At 34.4% G+C, this 18,348-nt stretch overlaps 1 protein-coding gene across 1 annotated transcript; it reads left to right on the top strand.

Moving 5' to 3' along the window:
* Positions 1-8,538: 8,538 nt before the first annotated feature.
* Positions 8,539-10,440, top strand: LOC101216499 (KIN17-like protein). The gene has a single exon (XM_004145621.3). It carries the CDS (start codon positions 8,982-8,984, stop codon positions 10,173-10,175), a length of 1,194 nt encoding a protein of 397 aa, XP_004145669.1. The 5' UTR covers positions 8,539-8,981; the 3' UTR covers positions 10,176-10,440.
* Positions 10,441-18,348: the final 7,908 nt, after the last annotated feature.

Below are 18,348 nucleotides of genomic sequence, written 5' to 3'. Positions count from 1 at the left end.
AAAATTGCATCAAAAGAAGAACAAATTTGATTAGAACCGAAAAAGAACGAACAAAGCAACTAACTAACTATAATGGCAATATTCGAAGAAGAAAAAGAACAGTGCAAACTAAAGCGGTTGAAGTCAGATGTGCTTATGAACCAATGCAAAAGAATGGTGATATTCGAATAAGGGGAAGAGACTTGGACTAATCATGTTTGGCCTATATGTGATTATGAAGAAATCTGCTAAGAAGGTGAACAAATGCTTTCAAATTGTTTTCAAACTAGTTTTAGGGTTTCAAATAAAGAAGGCAGTAATTGGTCGAATTCCAAGGGAAAAACGATTACCTGCAAAGATTTAAATTTTGAATGTATCAGGTGGAGCTTCACAATAATAGCAACTTTTCTAATTTTATGTTTTTGCGAGAATTTTTTTGTAGCATTTGTTATTTCAATTATAGTATAATTGGGGTTTATGTTTTTGGGTTATTAATTTGTATTTTAGAGTTTGAACAGAGGCAGAATTGTTTCATTCATTTATTTTTTTCTGTTTTTCATGTTTTGCTATTCTAACAATTTAAAACTATTTTTGCTATTTTTCCAAAGTAAAATCTATAATTTCCTATTCTTCTCGAGAGCACTAAGGGGAGTTTGCAAAAATAACAAAAAAAATTATGATAATAAAGCCCACGTCACTTATATTTTCAAAATTGCAAAAATAGTAAATTTAAAAACAAATTACCATCTGATTACCGTTTAATTACCATCATATATATTTGCCAAATTTGCAATAGGAAAAAAAGAGGTGTTATGAGCTGTTTTTTCTAATTTTTTTGTTATCTAATGAAATTTTCCTATTAAATATCCTAATTTGTAATTTTCAATCCTAAAAATATGTATTTGCACCATCGAAAAAAATAGCGCACCGTCGAACAAACAAATAAAAACTAATCCTGCCTGATCGATACTCACCCCTACCTACAGATCAGAAGCTCCAATATGATACTAATTGACTAAACTCATTAATCACATTAAACAATATTTTTGTTTATGCTGAGTATAAGGTTACTTTGTATTTGATACAAATGCAATGATTCAACGGTATGTTCGCTAGGGATTGTTCTTTGATTTGTATGAGTGAGTGTAGTGTACACAGTTAATGTCATATCGTTATAGCTTATGATTAGTCTATTAGGTCCTCTTCCTAGCTCGTGAATCTGAGACCGAAGAAGAATTATTCAATCTCACTTTATTAATAACGGTCAATGGATTATATTATAAATGCTGGGGTGGGGATTTGGGATTATATTATAAATGCTGGGGTGGGGATTTGAACCCGGGGCCTCTTGTCCACAAGAACATACAGGTGCTAGTTGAGCTAAGTTCATGTTGGCGACTATTTCGATTATTGATGACTTAGGTAACTTAATATTAATCTTAATCTTAAGCTAACTATGAAGTTATGTTCACACGAGATTATCCCTAGATCTGCATAGGTTAGGACAACTCAACAAATAAGCTTCTCATTTTAAGGCTAAGACCAGATGAATAGTTGGGGACATATAATGCAAGATGTAATTCGGTACCTTAATGGCTAAATCCAGGACTTGAACAAGAAGCCCCACCCTCTTATTGCCCCGAGAGAGATTAGGTTTTGGGTTAGACCTTAAACCATATATTTAATATGGATCAATGAGACTTAAGAAGTAAGATTAATCTCGAGGGTAAAATAGTATTTTGACTCAGCCGAGGTTATGAACAACATGTAAAAGATTAACTTACTACTCATGACTAAATCAGATGGACATAAATATATCTATAGTAAGTGGAATGCAACTACGAAACTTTAGTGAAATGATCCATTAATTAACTAATGTTGGTTAGCTTGGTCTAAAAGAGTTTAACTAGTTAATCTCTTATCATCAGTGCCCATGATCTATAGGTCCAATAGGTTCTCCTGCCAGCTCATAAGGAATAAACTTAGAATAGTATGTTGGAGTAATTTGAATTGTATGAATTAGGTAAGGAGAGAGGAACTAACAAGTACATGTGATATAACGATCGGTTACCAGTTTAAAGATAGAGTTTTATATTTAAATATGGTTTAAATATAAAAAGTATAAATGCGAATTCATATCCAAAAGCTCAAAAATGATGGAAATGATCAAAGTTGTAAAAAGTCATTGTTAACTTTTGACTTTGAAAAGTCAAACTTTGATTGGCAATATATTCAAATTTGATTTTGAATTTCAAAAAAATTAATGCAGATTCATGCTCGAGAGGTCAAATTAATCAAGATAGACAACATGATAAAAATTCAAAATGTTGACTCCTATAATGATGAAATGGCCATTTTATCCTTTAACTAAAGTTAGTTGAAAAATCTAACATTTTGTTGGATAATCCTTTTTACTTTTAGTGGGTTATGTGAAAGCTCATAGTGATGACACCAAACCCACTAAAAGATAGTACAGTGTTGCAAAACTTCATTAACTTATTAGTGAGCCTAAGTGGAAGCTCACAGTGATGACACCATGATTGCTAAGAGTTAATGGAATGTGAGGTTTTTGGCTTTAGTGAGTTTAGACGTGTAATAGTTGCATGTATGTTGTCTATTTAAAGAAGATTTTTTTAGTATGTTAAAAACTTTTGGTATTTTCGTTTATTTTTTTCACTCTCTCTTAAATCTTTCATTCATCGGGTCCCACAACCAGTTCTAAGTTTGGAGAATAGTATGTCAACACTAGTGGTAGTCCAATGTAACACCTTAAAAATTTAAGGAAATTATTTGAGCGTTAGATTAATTTGAATTTTAAGTTACGAAATTTTATTGGTGTAATGTGTTGGATTAATTAAGTATACATATGTCGGTATGTATAATAAATTAAAGATTTTGAAATTTGGTGACCAATGCTATGAAGAGAAAGCCCATTACCGTGAGTTGTTCGAGATTAGAACTTTCAAGGACGAAAGTTTATTAAGAAGAGAAGATTGTAATAACCTGCAAATTAAGATAATTTGGAGTTAATGATCTCAGTTTAAGTTAATTATGTTGAATTATTGGGGTGTTGTTTTGAGATATTTGGTGAGAATTATTTGATTTTGTGGAAGTTAGAATTAATTAATTGTTTGGATGAATATTTAATTAATTTTGAAAATTGGGATTTTGGTGTTAATGAAAGATTTGTTTTAAGTTGAATGATATTGGTTAATTAAAGGTTGGATAGATTTGAATGAATTAAGAATAATTATATATATATATATATATATATATATATATATATATATATATATATATATATATATATATATATATATATATGTGTGTGTGTGTGTGTGTGTATATAATTAAATAGATTTTTGGAATGAAAATAATTATATTGTGATAATATAATTATTTAAAGAGAGTATATTATTATTGGGGGGAAAGGAGAAAGTTTGATTGGATGGAAATTAGTTGAAGAGAGAGATTATTTATTTGTTGGTAAATAAATAAAGTAAAAAGGAAAAGGAACAAGTAAATAATAATATAGTTAATACTATTATTATTATTAAATAGGACCCCTTAAACAGCGTGCCAAAGAATTCAACCATCTTCTTCCCCACAAACCCTAGGTGTCGTTGTCGCCCACCATCTCTGATCACCGTTGTAACCTCGTCGATTGTTTTGTCACGTCAAGTCGATTGTCATATGTCTCTGCCTGTTCTCCATTTGTGTTTCTTTTGGTTCAGATCTGGCGTTTTCGTTTCGTCTGGTCGTGCCTGTTTAGCCCGTCGTCCCTTCTCTGCTTGTGAGCCACTTTCGTCTCTTCAGTCGTCCATCCTTCTTCGTCTCTCTTTGTCTCAAGTGAAGCTGAGCGTTCATCCACTGTTTTCTTTGATGAAACTCTGTTCGAGCCACCTTAAAAAATAACTTGAGTCATTCCCCTTCGAGAGTCGTGCGTCCCAGCCGATCTGTCTCTTTACTAAGCTAAGTCGATCCTTCCCTTCCAGTCGAATTCTCCTTTAGCCGAGCCATTGCCTTCCTTTTAAGCTAGTTTAGTTGTGCCAACTTTTGATACTTTTTGGTAAAGTTTTGATTGGGTTTTAGTATGCCCATCAACTAAATTAATTTTGGATTATTTTTGTTGGAGGTGTATTTGGCAAATTGTGAAACAATTGTTTAGTGGAATTTTTCCCAACCACGGTTGAATTGGTTTCAACTTGGTTTCAACTTCAGCTTTGTTTATATTTAAGATTGATTTATTTCAATTTTGACTCTCAGTCAAGAAAATCTAATTTCAAGATAAGAGATTATACTACTAAACTTTCGAAAATAAAATTAAGAACTTGCATGTATTTTTTATCATGCATTGATGTAGCCAAGATGTATAATGTGATTTTTATGGATAACTGTTGTTGTGGATGACTAATATGTTATGATGCATGATATATTAATCACATGATAATGACATTACAATTGATATTCATGTCATGTTATGATATGCAACATGCTATGGACTGTGGAGTTTTGTTAACTTTGTTTATTAGGGTCGTACCCATATGAGTATCCCCCGAGATCACCACCTTTTTATGACTATGTGGTTCAATAGGATCAACAGTCTTTCATGATATATTTTATGAGTGATTTGACGACGTCACTTACAGCCCGATTCTTTGAGGTGTTCCTTTGGGTTCATCGAAGACCAAATGTGTTCTTACGGAATCACTAGATAGCGTGTGTTTGAAAGCACGATAATTTTGGGGTACTTCCTTACAGAACCCTAATGGAAAGTTAGTAGACACTAAGCGGGACTAGTAGTGGGTCCTTTACTGAGTGTATGTTTATACTCACTTTTTCTATATTTAATTTTTCAACAAATATAAAGGTAGAGGAAAGCTGGCAAATGACAATAAGTGACCGTGACTTTCCATAGGGAATATCTTATGTTGCTTCCGCCTTCCATATTTTCAATATTTGATTTTTAGTATTCTATACAAAGTTATCAAACTTATGAAATACTTTATGTTATTTTTCTTTAAAAGTTAGATAGAGCCCGAACTAAGACTATATTTATTTCTATCTTTCCAAATTATGAACTATGAAAGAGTATTTAAAGTATTTTGATTGAGAATTTAGTTTTTTTTTCTTTTTATTTTAAATGCAAAATTTGTTATTTATTTTATTAGTAACGACCTCAACTTAGTATAAAGAGTTGAGTCGTTACATCTAAATTGTGTGGAGGTGGAGATTAGTGTGATATTTGAGCTTCAAAGATATGGTTTCTTAAAACCCAATAAAATTTAATTAGGTAAATGCATGTTAGTTTTTAATAGGATTAGATGCAATTAGGGTAGAATTGATGTGATTTTCGCTGCGCGTGTCTACCATATCCATTATACACTCGAGTAAATACTCACAGTTGCACTTTTATAACTATATTTTTTTTTTGTATACATGGATATAGACCAATAACAACAAGTTAGTTATTCTCGGTTGTTTATAACATCAGTTGAGTTAAATTATCATTTTACCTCCAAGTTACTTCTTAGTCCTTAAATATCAGTGCCCATAATGAACAACAACTATTTATGGCTCAACTAATAATACGAAACCTCTCTTGTGTCATAGAGAGGGTAGGACCTTTTGTTCAAATCCTGTAGATACCATTTATGGAAACATTCATCTACTTATCATAAAATCGAGAATTAGTAAATTTCTTTTGTGATTATGTTTCCAACTCATCACTTGATCTTATGCCTAAAATAGTAAGCTTATTAAGTCAGCAATTTGGACAATCACTTGTAAACAAAAGTTCATAGTACATTAAGGATTAAGAACTAAGTTACCTAGATCATCCTATTGAAATAGAAATCTAACTAGTCAATAGAGTTACATTTAATAGTTACTTTTTTGTGGTCTAGTCTTTTGTAAACTCATTATATAGGATACTCCACTTGCATATCATCTACATAAATGTGTTGAATCATTGTGTTTGTATCAAATATAAAGTAGGTCGTATCCATAGTGTTATCAGGTTGAGGTATCTAACTTTATTTTTATACTATAGTCTCTTTAAGTTATATCTTGAACACTGATTCTTGTATGTCTTCACATACAGTTCAAGACTCATAAGGTAGTTTAGAATGTTAGTTTATTTAGGTTATTAAAATAAATATAATAAAATAATTAATAACACTGATTGAAATTACAACAATACTTTATTAATAACGATAAATGAATTACACATTTACTATCTACGAGTTCTAGAACATAAAATCCAACACAATGTATGTTTGGCAATTAATTAGTTAATAGTTTACATATGAACGCATGTCGATATAAATTTACCACGTTTATTTTAAAATAATTTAGTGTAGGAGAGGGCTTCACATACATTTTTGTGGTTGCTAGAATGAGACCATAGATTATACATATTAGGACCCTTAAAAGGGATGATGTTACAATAACATATAATGAGCTATTAGATTGCATTCATGTCGTTACCAGAATAAAAAGAGAAAAGCACAACAATGAGCTAGCATTCAAGAGAGCCTTACACAATCTTTACCACTAGTATAAATATAGGATGACAAAGATGTGAAGTTCTTCATGGGGCATGAATGGTTGACAAATATTCAAATCTACGTCATGACAAAACCAAAGGAACAAATGTATCATGCCGACCCAATATACAATGATGTGCAAAGTATGCATGAAACTAATTTCAACTAGACGTATTAGGGGTGTAATTGGGTTGAGTTGGGAGACATTCTCAACCCAACCCGTAAAATATAGTTTGGGTTGTCAAGTTTTATTATTATTTATATATATATATGCTTGACTAGGACGAAGGAGATATGAGATTTGGGGAATATAAGAGATGTTGAAGATTGGAGATGTCGAAGTTGGAGGAGATGTCGAAGGAGACAAAGGAGATATGAGATCGAAGGAGATTGAGGAACTGAGATCTGAGATCGGCCTGACAAAGAAGATGAAGGAGGAGAGACAGAGCTGAGACGAAGGAGACGTCAGAGATGTTGCGGTGCACGAGGGAGAGTTGGAGGTGAAGTGTCGTGTGACGACGTGAGAACTGAGAAGATGAGGTGAAGTGTTGCGTGAGAACTAAGAAGATGGTTTTGCATGGGCCGTGAGAAGTGAAAAGGTAAACTGAGAAAACCTAATTAGTAATTTTTTTTCTTATTAAATAAATAATATATATATATATATTAATTCGGGTTGGGTTGGGTTGAACTGAATTTTTCAACCCTAACTCGAGACCCAACCCAATCCAACTCGAAAAAATCCTATTTTTTAAACCCAACCCAATCCACACTTTAACCTAATCCAACCCTTATAATATAAGTTAGGTAGTTCAGGTTATTTGAGTTCAACCTATATTCTTACACTCCTAACACGTACAATAATGACAACAATTGCAATAATCACAAAGACTACAATGATAGCTATGTCGCAGTTGTTGACTTGGGTAATGACAACCATTTTTAGGATCATTACATTTCACATCCAACTGACAATAACGATCAATACTAGAGGAATCAATGTATGAGGATCCACAATTATGTATGTCGTAGAATGATGAAACAAAAATTTATGAAAAAAAAAACCATAAAATAGATACTTGTTTTCTAGAGCTTTTTCTAGAAAAAAAACAAAAATAAAAGAAAAATGGAGTTCTCTTTTTTCTTTTATAATTCTCCGAATTGGAGAAATTGTAAATAAAATTGTTTTTCAGAAGATAGTCATAGGGAATTTCATTAAAAAAATTAATGGTGGAGAAAAAAGGACGTTTACAAAAATAGAATTTTTTTTCAGGATAATAGGACTCATGTCACTACATTTTTTTCAGGATAATAGGACTCATGTCACTACATTTTCTAAAGAAAAATTGGAATGATTAACCATTTCAGCAATAATAATTAAGGATACAGCAAAATTTAAAAAAAAAATACAAATATAGTAAAACTATCACTGATAGACTTATATCACTGATACACTTCGTATGGTCTATCACTTACAACATGGTCTATCGTTGATAGACTTATATTAATGATATAATTTGACAAAATTTGCTATATTTGTAATTTTTTTAAATTGTTGCTATATACTTAATTATTTTGAATCTAATTGCTAAATTTGCAACTACCCATTTTCTAAATTGTAAAGTTAGCAAATTCAAAAGTGGATAGTTTTTTAATAGTTCTATAACATATTTAATTACTTGTTATATTTATCGTATTTGGAATATGTAAAAAAGAGGTGCCATGAATTTTTAATTTTTTTTTTTTTGGTGATATCACAATGTTTTGAGAGAGAAAGAAGAAGAAAAATAAGAAGAATATGATGAGGGAATTGGTGAGAATAATAAGAAAGGAGTTAAAAAAAATTGCAATTCATATTTTATTCCAAAAAAATTAGGATAATTATTGGAAAGAAATTCAAAACAAAGATAGTAATAAAAAAAAAAAGAAAAAAAGAAAAAAAAGAAAAAAAGAAAACAGATTATGAAAAGCTTATGAAATCAGACAAAACTTTGACCACAAACATAGATATGTAAATTCTGGGGACATATCAACTCACGCTCCAAATATTTGCTAAGTTAAAAAGTATTTTCCTACTCAAAAGATAGAAGATTGAGAGATATCTTATCATTTAGCATTTTTTTCTAAACAAATCAGTTCTACAATTAGGTAATTTCTACGTCAACTCTTCCTCTTTTCTATTTGTTAGGTTTCCTCCTCCGCCGCAGCTGCTCGCCGGAGCGCTGTCTTCACCATCTTATTCTATTCTTCTTATATCCCTCTCTTCTTCAACCGCACCCCCCCACTTCCTTCAACGCCAGCTGATCGACACGGACCCCCATTACCCAGTCGCTCGCCGCTTACCTTTCTTTTTCATTTTTGGAAATCTTTGATATTCGAGTCGATTTGGTGGAGTATCTCATTTTCCTCCACCCTTCACATACAGAAAAACCCTAAAGAATCCTCTAAGAAATTTCAATGGGGAAGAACGAATTTCTGACCCCTAAAGCAATCGCAAACAGAATCAAGGCGAAAGGGCTACAGAAGCTGAGATGGTATTGCCAGATGTGTCAAAAGCAGTGCCGGGATGAGAATGGCTTTAAATGTCACTGTATGAGTGAAAGCCACCAGCGCCAGATGCAGATCTTTGGCCAAAATCCCCATCGTATTGTTGAAGGCTACTCTGAAGAGTTCGAGACATCTTTCATGGAGCACATTAAGCGTAGCCATCGGTTCAGTCGTGTGGCAGCTACAGTTGTCTATAATGAATACATTAACGACAGACATCATATTCATATGAATTCAACGCAGTGGGCTACTCTTACTGAATTTATTAAACATTTGGGTCGAACTGGGCAATGTAAAGTAGAGGAAACTCCCAAGGGTTGGTTCATTACTTACATAGATAGAGACTCAGAGACGCTTTTTAAAGAGAGAATGAAGAATAAGAGGATGCGGGCGGATTTAGCTGAAGAAGAGAAGCAAGAAAGAGAAATAAAGAGGCAAATTGAGAGGGCTGAGCAATTTGCACCTTTGGCTTCCGCATCTGCCGAGCTTTTGGAGGCTGAACAAACAAGAGAGTTGAAATTAGAGAGTGGGGTTAAACTAGGATTTGCTTTGGGAACAACATCAAAATTGAAGGAGAAGAAAGGAGAGAGTTCCAGGGTAGTTTTTGATGAGGATGAGACGTATGAGACTATCAAGGGGAAACCTGAAGGGACTTCCAAAAACAGGATGGGTAGTGGTGGTGGTCTGTCATCTTTGGAGGAATTGATGAAAGAAGAAGAGATGAAGAAGGAGAAGCTTAATAGGAAGGATTACTGGCTTTGTGATGGAATAATTGTAAAGATTATGAGCAAGGATTTGGCTGAAAAGGGGTACTATAAACAGAAGGGAGTTGTGCGAAAAGTGATTGATAAATATGTTGGAGAGATTGAAATGCTTGACGGCAAGCATGTGTTGAGAGTTGATCAAGAAGAATTAGAAACAGTGATACCACAAATTGGTGGCTTAGTAAGAATAGTAAATGGCGCATATCGTGGATCAAATGCTAGGTTGTTAGGTGTTGACACTGATAAGTTTTGTGCTAAAGTGCAAATTGAGAAGGGTGTATACGATGGCAGGGTGCTTAAGGCTGTTGAATATGAAGATATTTGTAAACTTGCATCATAACTTTGAGATAGAAGATGAAATTCAATATTTGTAATTTTGTTCTCATATTTTCTTTAAGCATATTTATGCGAGTATGAGGTTTGATGTCTTCCAATTACTTCTTCTTTGTTTTTCATGATACTCCTTTTCTTTTAAAACAAAATGCACAGGGATGGTGCCATCCCTCTCCCACCCCACCCTGAATTGTGATCACACATTCTACATATTTCATGTATTTAGTCGATCAAGTTTCTTGGTTTTGATATTTATGAAGATTTTGGTATAAGCATGTGCAGCCCCAACATTTACTTGAAGAGGATCTGCTCTAAGAGAACTATTGTTCAAGTAATAAACCCATTGATTATTAAACTTGCTCTCTGTTTAGTGTCCTCTTGCTTTGCACCATTAACGTTTGATGTGAAGTAGGATCTCAACTAGCACTAATTTGCTACATCTCATACTTTTGACAACATTGAAGAAAAAACTCCACTCTTTTGGCTGGTACGTGACACAGGTTTGCAAGTATCTCTTTCTTCTTTCTAGAGACGTATAGCTCCCCTTGCCCCATTTTGTTGCATGAGTTCTCTGTCTGGTAGATTGAACACAAAAGGATTGCAATATTATTTTCCCTCACTCTTTAAGTACAATTGCAAGGATGAGAAATCAAACCGTTGATCTTGGTCATGTCAGCTAAACTCACTTCGGCTGATAGTATTACTTCTTAGCTTCAAGGGATATTGTACAACCAATCCTACCTACTGAGTGTTGAGGAAGTCGTTATTTGACATTCATAACCTCAAATCCTATTTGCAAGAGTGGAATCATAGTTATCTTGAATTATCTTGAAAATACTATCTGGTGGAACATGTTGACTAAGGCACTGAAAAAGTTTTTGGGCTCAGGTAAATCATCATGATCATAATTTTGTTGCAAGTTGATAATGCCATGGAAATAAATAAAATTGCCATATTGATGCTCTAAGTTTTGGGAATGTTCTATTTTTCTTTTCTTTATGTTTTTAAACAGCGGGAGAGGATTCCTGTAAAACTAGTTATGGAAGGAATAAGGTTGCACTTATTTCATAAGAATCATTCTACACTAGTTCATTGAACTAACCTCATTGAAATAATTAGTGCTTGTATTATTGCTCATATTTTTGCAACACTGAATTGACAGTCTTCATTTTTGTTGCAATGTTTCACTATAGTTTGGGATTTTTTTCAATATATATCCAAATCAATGAATCTAGTCAATGATCTTGAGGCGACTCAAGGCGCACGCCTCAGGGGAGGCGACCTGGGGTCTTCTTGCCTATGTGTCAGTCAAGGCGAGCACCTTCAGTCAGGTGCTTGCTTGCCTGTGCCATCAACCATTACAAAGGCGTGCACCTAAATTGTAAATGAGCCAAAAACAGGTTTCATTATTTTATTTTATTTATTTATTTTCTCTTTCTTTCTTTTTTTTTTTTTAGGAATTGAAATTGTTTTCATAAAATGAAAAGAGATGGAAATATGATAGAAGGGTTCACTGGCCTCTCATGGAGCCCAAACGACAAAAGACTTGTCAAACCAGATTCAAAGAACTAAGAGCTAAGATTTAAGGAAGGATTCTCTCTTTCATGAATGTGATGCTACAAATTCTGAAGATCATAATGCTACACCTGTGTGGAGATTCTAGGAAGAGAAGTTCATCCCTCTTTTGGATCATGTTTTTTGATTTTGTTGATATTGGCTTTGGTTTTTTGGACTTCATTTTGCTTTGCTATGAGTTATGTGAGTACAAGGATCTAGCTTCATTGTCTTTGCTTGAAGATTTTGAGAAGATGGATTCTTTTTAGTCCGTAATTGTTTTTTTTATATGGTTAAGGGTGATGGAGGTAAAGGTTGGGCTAGATTATGTTTGGGATGAAATTGTAAGGCCTCTTATTATCCATACATATAAGAGGAAGGGTAGGTAGGTAAATTCAAAAAACCGTAGTCCCTATAATTGTTTTCTTGATGCCCTCTTCCCTCATTCGAATTTGGTGATATCCAGATTTCAGGTCTAGCTTCGAAAACCGTAGCTCCATCTAGTTCATCTAACAATTCTTCTATAACCAGATTGGGAAATATATCGAAAGTGGTCACTTGTTTCAGCTTCCTATAGTCTACGCAAAACCTCCATCCTCTCCATCTTTTTTTCTTGACTAGCAATACTGAGCTTGAGTAGGGATTATGACTAGGTCTAATTTCCCTTGCTTGAAGCATCTCTGTCACCAGCTTCTCAATCTCTTCTTTCTGAACATAACCATACTTATAAGGCCGCACTTTCATCGGTCTTTGTTCAGTTATGGTCAGGATGTGATGATCAATGACTCTCTTGGGTGGTAGTCCTTTTGGTGCCTCAAAGATATCCCCATATTGTCTCAATAGTGACTTGATCATGGGCAGGTTTTCCTCATCTCCCTTCATCCTTGGTTCTTCCTTGTACTCATCTTCCACTTCAATTTCATAGTGTTGAAACCCCGTAAGGAAACCTTGATCCTCTTCCCCCCAAGTTTTTTCTAATGCCTTTAAAGAACACTTAGCTTCAATCTGTTTTTCCCCAACCCAAAAGGTCATGGTAAAAGAGGGCCAATGAACTTTTATAGTTCCTATAGTATCCAACCATCTCAACACAACATTTACACTTCCCAACTCCACAACCAAGAAATCCGCTACAATAATCATTTCATTCAGCTTTAGTTCAACCCTCTTACATAACCCTTCCTTTACAACGTGTGCCATTGTCAATAATGACCCCAAACTGAGTCCCCTTCTCAACTAAGATTTCCCTTTCCTCCACTAAATTCTGATGTATAAAGTGGTGCATGGCCCCGCTATCGATCAGCACCACCACTTCTTTCCTTTTTACCATCCCTTTCAGCTTCATGGTTCCCTTTGAAGAAAATCCAGTAATTGTTTTTAGCTCAATTTCAGTCCCGTTCGTGAAATCCAACTGCTTCAATTCAACAATGTCCCATGTACTTCCTTCCAGAATCCCTTCTTCCCTTTACTTTCTTCTTCATCGAGGATGAAGAGCATTAATTCTCTTTTCTCTTTTACTTTGCATCTATGGCCATGGGACTAATTTTCATTACACCTAAAGCAGATACCCTTGTCCAGTGTTGCCCGAAATTCAGCATTTGAGAGCCTTTTTATTGGAGGTTCGTTTTTCTGGTAAGTTCCCTTGATCGGAGTAGTGATCTGTTTCATCTGAAACTCAGTTTTCCTCTTAGTTCCGTTCTCACTTCCCCCTTGAGTCTTGCTAATGGAGCCCTCTTCTCCTTTAGGTTCTACTATTACCAACTCTGCCCTAGCCAACTGTAATGCTAGATTTCAATCATTCACTAGCTATGCTTCATACATTCTTCTAATGTGTGAGGGTGTCTACTTATCACTTTGGCCTGTAGAGTGGGTTCCAATCCAGTCACGAATGCGTTCCGAAGGACACTTTCTGCCATATAGGGTAATGGTGCTGAGTAGTTCACAAACTTCTTAACATATTCATTATATGTTTCCAATGTTCCATTCTGTTGAATACAGATCAGCCTAGCACCCAAGCTCTTTTGCCTCGAATCTCGAAAAAAACTCAAACACTCTCCCCTTCAGATCTTCCCATGATTCAATCTTCTTCTGGTTATGACTCCACCTATACCAATCCACCTTATCATGCCCAAAATTAACCACCGCTACCTTTACTTTCTCTGTTTCTAGTAAGTTGTTGATCTCAAAAAAATGCTCTGCTCTATAAACTCAAGATTCAGGGTTTTCTCCTAAGAACATTGGCATTGCATTTCCAACTTCTTATACTTACTCCGATCTACTGTTGTATTGTTTTCCTCGGTCATGACATCCATTTCTTCTATTTTTCCCTTGAGTTTCATGACAGACCTGTTGGATGTGCTAGACTCCTCTCTTTTCTTATAACTATGGCTCTCTCTCATCTCATTCGCCATTCTATCCATGGATTTCTTCATTTCTATCATCATTTCTTTCAGTCCCAGGATTTCCTTTTCAGTACCCTATACTCTTTCTTCTATCTGTTGTTGAGCCATTGCGTGCCTAATAACTCCCAGTTTCAGGGATCTAATACTAGTTGTTAGGATATTAACAAGAATAATCTAAGATATCTCAACTTAATGGCTGAAACAGAGTCAGTACTTTGCTGATTTATATATATATAAGCCAAAATATGATAACAAGTAAAAAAGATGATGATAACGGAAAGAACAAACAACAAGAAAAACTCCCCAGCCCCCCTCACAATGAGCTGAGGAAACTCAGGCGCAGCCTTTACAACCAAAAGATGGAAATAAAAATAACCTAGCTACCCTAAACCCTATTAAAGGTCTATATATAGCTCCCCTATCTTTCCTCCCCGCAGGTCCCACCTGCACAAACTTTTTTCAGATTATTCCTCCATCATTAGTTACCTGTTCATTTACCTTTTTACCCCTCTTGTAAGTATGAATAACACAGGGGTTCTTACAGTATCCTAACAGAATGATGCATGTAAAGTATTGATTAGAAAACCACTGTTCATGATTTCTTTATTGGAGGCAAACATGATCAGTAGCCTTGTATTAAACATATTTTGCTAGATATAGAGTTCTATTTTTGTTTTTTTTCTCATCAGTTATCGGTGATTTGTGCTTTTGAAGCTTGGTCTTCAGTTCATGTTTGTCTTGTTTGTAAGGAATGTAAATACATGGGAATGGGAATCTTTAATTAGGTTTGTGATTGAAGTGTTAAAATCAATTATCATTGTTTCATGGGTTACAAGATTGCATTGATTGTGTACATGGCTAGCAATTTCTGAGTCTACCCTTTAAATCTTGATTTTGTTTGATTGTCTTGTTGATTTGTTCTCATCTCTATTCTTTTTCTTTAATATGATTGAATTTTGATTGCACTCAAGTTTTATTTTGGTCGTTGAGAAAATGGAGAAGGGCTTTGAAGGGGACGATTTTACATCTTTTTCTTTTCGTTACTTGATGTCCCGAAGCCTTAAAAATCTTGTTTTCCATAATGTCCCAATATATTCATTTAGCCGAGGAGTTAATGGCGGATATCAATCTTCTCTGCGTAGTTTTTCAGTTAATAAATAGGCAATGGAATATGCGTGTTTTTCCTCTTTCTTCTTCCTCCCAGTACCTAGGGTAGATATGCGTTAGGTACTTAAATATCTTGGATGCTTATTGAGGTGGGAGAGCCAAGCGACGTGGGACGACATTCTGGCAGCTAGACCAACGGTACTTCTCTCGGAAACACCTGGTTAGAACCCTCTGCTGGTGCTTCTTCCGAAATGTTAGAAAATCAACTTTGATATGACTCTTAGGGTTTTAAGCACTTTGGAGAACCCAAAAGCCAAACTGTTGAGGTGGGAGAACCAACCCACTTAAGTACTACTTGGTCATCCCATTCTAACTGATGTGGGACAAAGTTAGCTTATACTACCTTGGTTTCTAACTATATGACTATAAGATTTAGATTTTATTTGGTCCTTTTTGTTTGTATTGGGTTTTCCTTTGTTTTCTTTATACATTAGCGACTCCCACCTTTTCATAATTTCTGAAATTTTAGTGTACAACTTCTCTGACTAATTGATGGTTTTAGAGAGTTTTGCTTTTGAGCCAGCATCTGCAAAATGTAGATAAATGCAGTAGGTTATTTTAGCATGGCTTCAAAGAGTTTTAATTGTATTTGCAGATTTTTATTGGGCTGCTCTCTCAACTTGACTTCTCTCTCTTCAAATTTCTGTGCATCTCCATTCGCAATCTATATGGCTTCACTCTGCTTTTTATTCTCAGCAGTCAGCATTACTCTGCTTTTTATTCTCAGCAGTCAGCATTACTCTGCTTTTTATTTTCAGCAGTCAGCATTACTCAAAGGTGACATTCAATTATTTCACTTTTTTGGGGTAACTTGCGTTCCCTATTTCTTTGAGCTTTGTGAGTTACCTTTTCTGGATTGTCGTTATATATACATATATATTTTAAGCTGCTTTTGCAAGTTAAGGTGACTGTCAATTTCATTGTCATTTTAACTTCGCTCAATTTCTTTTCTGAATTGTTTTTTAAAATGGAGTTTATAGTCATCCATCTCCTAAAGACTATTTGACTATTTCCGGGTACAATTTTGATGAAGATTCAAATGTTAGTTTAAACAGTGAGAATATTATGTATTCTCTGGCACAAGATGCTTTTGTTGAGGAGAGTCCAGTAGTTTTCTTTGTAAATGGTTTTAATATTTTGTTTCGAGAAGTGTGAAAATGTTCAAGCAAAATAGCAACCCATAATTCTTGCGATGTTCTCTGCTCTGCTTGATTAAAAAGTGTAGTTTTCAGAAGGAATCAATTCCTCGTTCTCTCTCAGTTAAAGCATAAATTGGTGGTTTTTGAACTAATTTTTTGGATTTCTTGGGTTTATGTGCCTAAGCTTTACTGATTTTTCCTCTTGATTTCTAGTTTGAAAGTTTCGATCTTATTGGACTTACCTCCTCTCATATTGTTTTTGGCATTTTAGTCTGTGTTCTCTAGTTTTAGTTTTATTTCTGAAGTTGGTTTGTGATTTAAAGTCATTTTACAGTCCAATCTAGTAATAATTGTGAATTGTTATTTGACGCTTAAGGAGGCATTTACTCGTTTAGGGAATACATGTAGCAATATGAGTGCCATCAACACACCAACGTGTCTTGAAAGATGAGCATAAATGTAAATATATTTTACATATTATATTTCTAAAAATTGGATCAAAATATTAACTCAAAAGCACAAAATTACGGCGTCGGGAAATGTAAGAGGATCTTTCGACGCTACATTTTGTGCGTTAGGAAATTCTACCGCACATAAGAAATGACTAGTAAGAACTACAACAAAGTTTTTGTGTATCAAAAAATTGAATAAAACAAACCTAACCTCGAAACATTGCCAACTTGCATCTGTGCATGTGTTCGTCAGAGGCTGTGGTTTTGATAATAACTCATCATGCAGATGAAGTACGACCATCAAGATTTGGTTGAAATGTCGTGAGCCTGTCTCACCGGACCGTATGAACTTCCGTTGAATCTCGTAGTTCTTCAAAATTAATCATTTAGAAAGATGGATAAAAGAGAACAAAAGTACATACCAGACAAAGTCCAAATGCCAGAAGTAGTATAGATTTTCAGAAGAATACCAACAAGTTTGAATCTACATAATTGGCAAAATGCAATCCACAAAAGATGAAAAAGACTGTAAGAAACCTATTAGTGCTGTTTTTTCTTTTCAACATTATTGCCATGGTCTCCTATACAAGATTCATGACTATCATAACACAAAACGAATTTCCAAACAAATCAAAACAAATGTTCAATGCTCAAGATCCTACCTAAATAATCCAGAAAACATGTTCATCTGAGACAACTTTTAAATCAGAAAAGATCAAATGAGAATAAGATGGATAGGTTTAAAGTCATATATATTGGTCTTATGTATGATAGTTAACCAAACGAAAAGAAACTCCTCACATAATTGTCTTGTAATCTGGAAATAAAACAATAGTAGTTGAATTGCAAACTCAATTGGAGTAACATCTAGCAAACTATGGGCTATTTCGTCTTGTACCCATAATAAACAGGAAGACAAATATCTCCCCCCTCCCCCATTGTAAACATTCTAAAAACCTCCCAAGCAACACACATCCAAAAATATTACAACAGTTAACCCAACTAAAACATCATCCAACTTCCTATCATTTTCTTTCCCACGTATATAAAATTTGGTGACTTTGGGTCTATCATGTTACCACATACTAATTAAATTCATTACCTTGAGAAAGCAAGAATAATATGGGTAGAACATAAAAATGCTCAGCTACACATAAGTGTACTAGACCAATCTCAAATAAATGAGTTTGATCCCAAGATCCAGATCAGTTCCATAGTACGTGGTTTAGTTCTATGCAATAATAACGGTTTTTCCCAATGAACGACGTCGCGAAAAGCGCATCAGGGATACTTTTCGCGACGCATCTCGACACAACGTCGAGGAAGGTTTCCCCCGTGCACTGCCCATTATGTTGCATACGACTTCCACGACGTCGGCGTCGCGGAATATATATATATATATATATTTCTTAAATAGTTTTATTATCATTATTTAGGCATTAGTAAAACTCAATATAATAAAATCTGTA

Source organism: Cucumis sativus, chromosome 3, assembly GCF_000004075.3.
Source record: "Cucumis sativus cultivar 9930 chromosome 3, Cucumber_9930_V3, whole genome shotgun sequence".
NCBI lineage: Eukaryota > Viridiplantae > Streptophyta > Magnoliopsida > Cucurbitales > Cucurbitaceae > Cucumis > Cucumis sativus.
This window is presented reverse-complemented; position numbering and strand designations above follow the sequence as displayed.